This window comes from Miscanthus floridulus, chromosome 16 (assembly GCF_019320115.1).
Source record: "Miscanthus floridulus cultivar M001 chromosome 16, ASM1932011v1, whole genome shotgun sequence".
NCBI classification, from domain to species: Eukaryota; Viridiplantae; Streptophyta; class Magnoliopsida; order Poales; family Poaceae; genus Miscanthus; species Miscanthus floridulus.
This window is the reverse complement of record NC_089595.1, coordinates 89,323,494-89,329,563: the sequence shown is the minus strand read 5'-3', so window position 1 is coordinate 89,329,563 and position 6,070 is coordinate 89,323,494. Positions and strand designations below refer to the sequence as shown.

The following is a 6,070-nucleotide window of genomic DNA, read 5'->3' as shown; positions in this document are numbered from 1 at the left end:
AGGATAATTCCCGTACATTGCGCCGGGTAAACGATCATATATAAAATCAGAGAAATCCAAGAATTTCAACCCCTATTGTTATGAAACACCTTGCACCTTGCTTTTATCGAGACTCATTAAACTCAGATAAAGAAGGTGCCAAAATTCCGTTGGCCTGAACATGAGGATGGGGACGAGATCTTACCAGATTGATTCTGAATACGGCTAGGCGGGACTTGGTATATTAATGGGTAGACGATGATGTTATTATAGTCTTTTCAATATTACCCCTTTTTGTTAAAAAGTATACTAATGCACAACTGTAGACACTGAGAAGCAGCAACAAATGTCTACAAATAATTGAGAATTAAAGATTTAGAAATTTTCCCCTTGGCCTGAACATTCAAGGATCAAATTGTTAAATCTCTACAACTACTAATTGAGACTTCAGACATTTAGAGATAAAATTGTTCAATTCTTGAACAATTTGATTGCATGTTGTTAGTCTCTAAATAAAGCATAACAAGGAATTCCTAACTCTTAGAAGTATTTTGTCTATCATGTGGTGTGTAGGTTAAAAGATCCATCCATGTTGGCAAAACACTTTTCAGAACAGGAAAGGATGATGGCTAAGCAATTTTCTACCGGACCATAGATGGCCTCTGGCCTGATACACTGGATAGTACCATACTTGGTAGTCTTTGTGACCAGATGGTATATGTTTTTTGTATCACCGGGTAGGTGATTAGTCTAGAGTCTTTTTAGGTGTAGAAGAGATAGAGATGTGAGGCTGCCGACCGTCCCGATGAGGCGGCAGCCGACCGTCCCGGACGTGAACTCAAAATTGGTTGTGCCACGGACTCTGTACACGTTTGTGGACTCGAGTATATGTACACGTATTTGGTAATTTTTGTGACCGGGTAGTACGTAGTCTTTGTGACCGACCAGACAGTATACAATTTTTTGTATCACCAGGTAGATGATTACTTTAGTCTTTTTAGATGTATAGATATAAGGCTCCGCTCTCTGGCCTTTCCATTAAACAAACGGGCTCGACCAAATCGCGAGCAACAAGAGTTTCTACAAATTCCGGGATGAGGTTTGCCCACACATAGAGCTCACTAGGGTCCCAACACATTGCGAGTTTCAAGTTCTAGGGACAGAAATAATGCCACTGCATACAAAATGTTCCCGTGACATGAAGGAGTGTCCCTGATCATCATCCCGCAAGCCGCTAAGTCCATAGATGGCTGTGCTGCGTTTATCTGCAGCTGCAAAAATATCCTCTCACAATTTATTGTAGCAATAGCCAAAAAAACTGCAGCTGTAGTTGCAGCGAGCACTCTCTGTAAAGCTTGTTTTAGAATGGAAGAATCAACCTCCACTTGAACTGCGAGAAATACCAGTCTGTATAGGCTTTTTAAGTCTTCTCCTTTTCTTATTAGATATTGTGTTAGCATTTTCATCTTCAGTACTCCTCGGTTTGCTATCCTATTATCTTGTGCTCTTCCAAGGGGAGAATTTCATCCTCCTGAGCAGGAATCACATTTACTTGGTTGGCCCTAGCCTTCCCAGGGTCTTTAAAATATATCAATTTTCTCAAAAGTGATCGAATGGAGGGAACTCAACTTACTCGACACAAATGCTCAAGCAAAATTAGTCACCAAACAAATAATCCAAAAGATGCAATACGGATTAGTAATAATTTCAACAAACAACATACGTCTTGATCGAGAACAGGTATATTTTTACATCCTTTACATGCTGTCCTCTCCAATGCTCGGTTAGGGAGAAGTCTGAAAGAAAAATTATTGTTCTCGAGGGATCGTGTGCTTAAGGCATAGCATCGCATTCGGAGTCAACCCAACCAAAATCCCACCTCCCAAAAGAGCAAGTAATCCATGTAGTACTGTCCAATGGCATTTGGCATTTCACCTTCAACTAGCAGCCTGTTCGTTTCGGCTAAAACGATCGTGGATTATAAGCCATGGACGTTTCAGCACGAGACGCCTTTCCTTACCACATGAACCTGTGAAGGAAGATACATTTAATCAACGAGTTATGGAAGTGGAGGATCTACAACTTGGTAATACACAGGCCAACATTAACCTAATTCCTCCGTTCCAAATTATAAGAAAATTATAAGACGTTTTAGCTTTTCTAGATACATTGCTTTTACTATGTATCTAGAGATAGTGTACATCGTATCTAGAAAAGCCAAAATGTCTTTATCATTTGGAACGGAACGGAGGGAGTACTAAGTGGCATGCCATGAGAAAAAATGATGCGGGAAATATAGGTATTGATAAACTGAGGACCTAGAAGCCAAAGAGGTACTTACTTACATGAGAGAAACAAAGGAGACCTCAAAGCTCACTATAATTCCGCCAAACAGCCCGGAATTCCTCTCTGAATGTATTCAGACGTGCTTTTAAATTTGGTGTTCTGAAGCTTGCATGGAGCACAGTTGCTGTGGACATCAGAAAATACCATAAGGGCATTGTTCGTGATACACAAATTTCAAAAGCATACACTGGTCATACCAAATAGAGCAATGAGAAATGCCCAGAGGACTGTGAGAAGACTGCATGAGGTCAACCAGAGTATACAGCTAACTGAAACCAAGAAAACAGGTGGTGTCAGTTTTGAAGACTATGGTGAGATATAGAATTTTAGGAAGTCCAGTTCCAGTGTTTGCACACCTGCAGAAAAGAACAGGACAAACACCCAGCGAGGTCGCCCACAAATATGAATTGATCTCTTCGAGCTTGGTCGACCACGAAGAACAGGACTGAATAAAAGTGATATTAGCATCACTTTGTAGTTACCAACAATAAAATGTAGAAAAAAGAAACATCAGAAACTAAGATACCCACGTTATCGGCGGCCTCATCTTTGCAGCTAAATGTGGTGAAAATTGTCTTACAGTCCTTGTGACTTTCTCATTGAAAGTGACTGCAAAACTGAAATACCAAATATGATAATTAGTTTATAATAATCATATAATAGAAAAAGAACAGATGATTTCTTGGCACAAAATTTGAGAACCATGCATCACAGATAAACTCCAAGGAAATCATAACTGTTGCAGGTACAGTGCGAATATGCGATATTACTATTCATCCGTTCATATTTACAATCTCAGTAATGGGCAGTTAAATCTTCCAATGAGAACTCAAGAGTAGGGCATGCAAGTTTGTCTTTACTCCCAATATTTCAATTGTTCCAAGAAAGACAAGTTATGAAAAGTACTTCCATCGTATCTGGCCTTTTGGTAGCTTAGGACTGATTGACTGAATCAAGGAATGAGGACTGCCAGAAGGAAATTACAGTGTTATGTAGAGATGTTCCTGTGTTCTCGAAACAAAAATTCTATCACTATATAAAATCTAGAAAGCTTTTCGGGACCAGTTTTCCCCTTAAAAAATGGGCCAATCTCTTCTAATAAAACAACAGCAAAAATTTCCCGTCCTTTTGAAAAACTATATAAAATCTAAAGCACTTCATGTATCAAAGAGCATAATATTCTGATGGAACAAACTGCAGCACACGAATTAAACTTACATGATACTCCCTTTAGGTCAGTAATAAACTTTTATAAAAGACACATTGGCCACTGAATGCAAAGTTGCACAGAAGAATGCAAGCAATCAGGTTTAAGGACACCATGCAATATATCCACAGATAGATGGTATAATTTGGGGTTTAGTCTGCCATGATCAAATATGAAATCATGTGTGCAGTATTGGTTTCTATGAATCCATTCAACAACATTTGTACTTCCATGCAATTTTTAATAGTTTATGAGGATTTTGAAAATAGTATCATGGCTCACTTCTCGTACACACCCACCTATGGCCTAAAGCATAACCAAAAGAAAAAAAAAAACCCTAGAGCATTGAACTAGAAAACTGCAAATTGTCAATGTCCCATTAACTTGTACATACAAATTAATGATGAACTGAATATAATTCCAAAAGTATAGTTTCTTATATAGTTTGCTAGACAGGGTTAACACCAAACTGTAGCTTCAAACTGAACAGCTTTTCATTAATCCAAAGATGAAAAACTACTAGCTATCTGCTACTTCAGTTTAAAGAAGAATGTTTTTTATTAAAAGAAGTATGAACGTCACAATATCTTTGATTATTTGTTAGTTCAGGGTAAAGAGAAGTCTGAACCTGTGTAATAACTGAACAATTGAAAAACTACAAAGAAAAGTGAATTAGGGCACAAGTACAGAAATGGTTTTAGCTGGTATTTGTTTACCTATCATTGAGAAATGCGATGCTAAATCCAGTCATAAAAGCAGCAAGGATAGCAACTGGCTTCCAAAGGAAGCCCATCCCTGCATATACCCATTGTAGCATGTCAATATCAGCCTATAAATACGAGGAAAAGAAAGCTTATATATCATTTTCCTTACCAAGGATGAACATGATCAAGATGAAATAGTTTGTCCTGTAGCTGCAAATCAAAATTAAGAAATTCATTCTAGACACAAAGTAATGAAAACTGCTGTGCCCTTCTAACAAGTTGGCTAGTGCACTATACGTCTCTCTAAGCTGGATGCATCTAGATCCAGAGTAACAAAAAGAAAAAAAGTTTTGTGTATCATGCTTTAAGTGACCTACACAAAGTTAAAGCTCTAAGACTGACACTAATGTACATAATTTATATGCACATACGCACATTTCTTCCCCCAAGAGTAAGGCACTTAACATATGTAAAGATCTGGAAGAATTAACCTTATTCCAATTATTCCAACATATCCTAATCTAGCATATCCTAAGCCAGTAAACAAGCTGAGCCCACAGAGGTCAATACAAGAGGGCTACTCACTCTGATGATCTTTATCATGAAACTACCAATTCATCAATCAAAATTTTCAAAAAGGCTAACCCACAGCCAGACAGTGTCCTCCTGTGTAACTCAATTAATCACGACCTGGCTTGCTGGGACCATAAAATATATAATGCTTACACCTATAAGCAGCATACATTTTCTTAGCCTCGATATCTTATGCCAGTATGTGAACCATGAGAATGAAACAAGGGCTGAGATTGGACAAATGCACTCTAAGGAATTCGCCAGTTCACTCAGGGGTATCTGCACCCGATTTATTTATCTGCATTAGCCACAAGCAACATGTCCTGCCAGTCTAGAGCTATCAAAAGGAGTACAACCTCGAGCGTGCATACACACTAATCTACTCTTTTCCGAAAAAAAAAGAACGCCTGATCCAGCAGAATTCACTCTAAGATGCCGACAAATCCAAGTGGAAGCGGGCCAAAACATATGCCACTAACAGAAAATCCTACCAAAACCCTTCAAATTCAATACAGTACGCGAGTCCTGGGCAAAGCAAATCGTGGATTATCACGAGGCACGGAAAGGAAAAAGGTACACTAGGCAATTAGGCACCGATACGGTGACGAGTCAGGGGAGGGAGGAGGCGGATCATACTAGTAGAGGTTGCACTTGAGGCGGCTGGTCCACTTGGAGTAGGAGCGTGGGACGGTGAAGCGGGAGAAGAACTCCGGGACAGGCCGCGGCGGCGTGGACCAGTCCACCTCCCGCAGCGCGTCCACCAGGTCCTCCGCCGTCACCGCGCTCCAGTCCATCTCCGGCGATCCCGGCCCTGCGGAACCCTAGGGGGAGCGTGCGACGGCGCGAGCGGGGTCGAAGGACGGGCGGCGACGCTTCTGGACGGCTGGGTCGCGTCAGACGGGCGGTGTGGTCCGGTGCGCGAGGGGAGGGCGTCGCTTCCTTGCGGGGTTGGGGAATTGCGGATGCGGACTCGTAGCCTGGGCTGCGTGGAGAACTGGAGACGAGAGAATGCTTCTGCCGTTTCGCGTGTGCCTCTGCGCCTGTTTGCTTGGGTTGGAAGGTGGCGTGCGCGTGGAGTACTGGAGTGGAGCGCCGCCGCCGCTCGGCCCGGGTCGGTCTAGTGGGCCGATCGCGTTTCCTCTTTTCGCATGCGGCTGAGGGCTGGCCATTGCGCGATGCCGGGTCGGCCTAGTGGGCTGTGAGACCTTTGGAACTTCGTGCTGAGCCCGACGTGGTACTGCTGGGCTGGCTGCAACCCGAC

At 41.8% G+C, this 6,070-nt stretch overlaps 1 protein-coding gene across 2 annotated transcripts; it reads right to left on the bottom strand.

Moving 5' to 3' along the window:
• Nucleotides 1–1,651: 1,651 nt before the first annotated feature.
• Nucleotides 1,652–5,842, bottom strand: LOC136511931 (PRA1 family protein A1-like). Of its 2 annotated transcripts, none has more exons than XM_066505951.1 (8): nucleotides 5,446–5,842; nucleotides 4,406–4,446; nucleotides 4,249–4,327; nucleotides 2,856–2,942; nucleotides 2,682–2,770; nucleotides 2,523–2,594; nucleotides 2,321–2,449; nucleotides 1,652–2,008 (listed from the first exon to the last, which is right to left on the bottom strand). In XM_066505951.1, exons 1-7 carry the CDS (start codon nucleotides 5,601–5,603, stop codon nucleotides 2,346–2,348), a joined length of 630 nt encoding a protein of 209 aa, XP_066362048.1. In that variant the 5' UTR covers nucleotides 5,604–5,842; the 3' UTR covers nucleotides 1,652–2,008; nucleotides 2,321–2,345. The 2 variants fall into 2 exon arrangements, with proteins under 2 accessions (XP_066362048.1, XP_066362049.1); XM_066505952.1 differs by having other exon boundaries at nucleotides 2,325–2,449.
• Nucleotides 5,843–6,070: the final 228 nt, after the last annotated feature.

What these genes read in the sequence shown, in the direction of transcription:
- LOC136511931 (XM_066505951.1), bottom strand. Translation starts at nt 5,603, where the DNA reads ATGGACTGGAGCGCGGTGACGGCGGAGGACCTGGTGGACGCGCTGCGG. An exon ending in CTTGATCATGTTCATCCTTG is followed by an intron (nt 4,328 to 4,405) that starts GTAAGGAAAATG and finishes GGGTATATGCAG; the next exon opens with GGATGGGCTTCCTTTGGAAG. An exon ending in ATTTCTCATTGCTCTATTTG is followed by an intron (nt 2,450 to 2,522) that starts GTATGACCAGTG and finishes TGATGTCCACAG; the next exon opens with CAACTGTGCTCCATGCAAGC.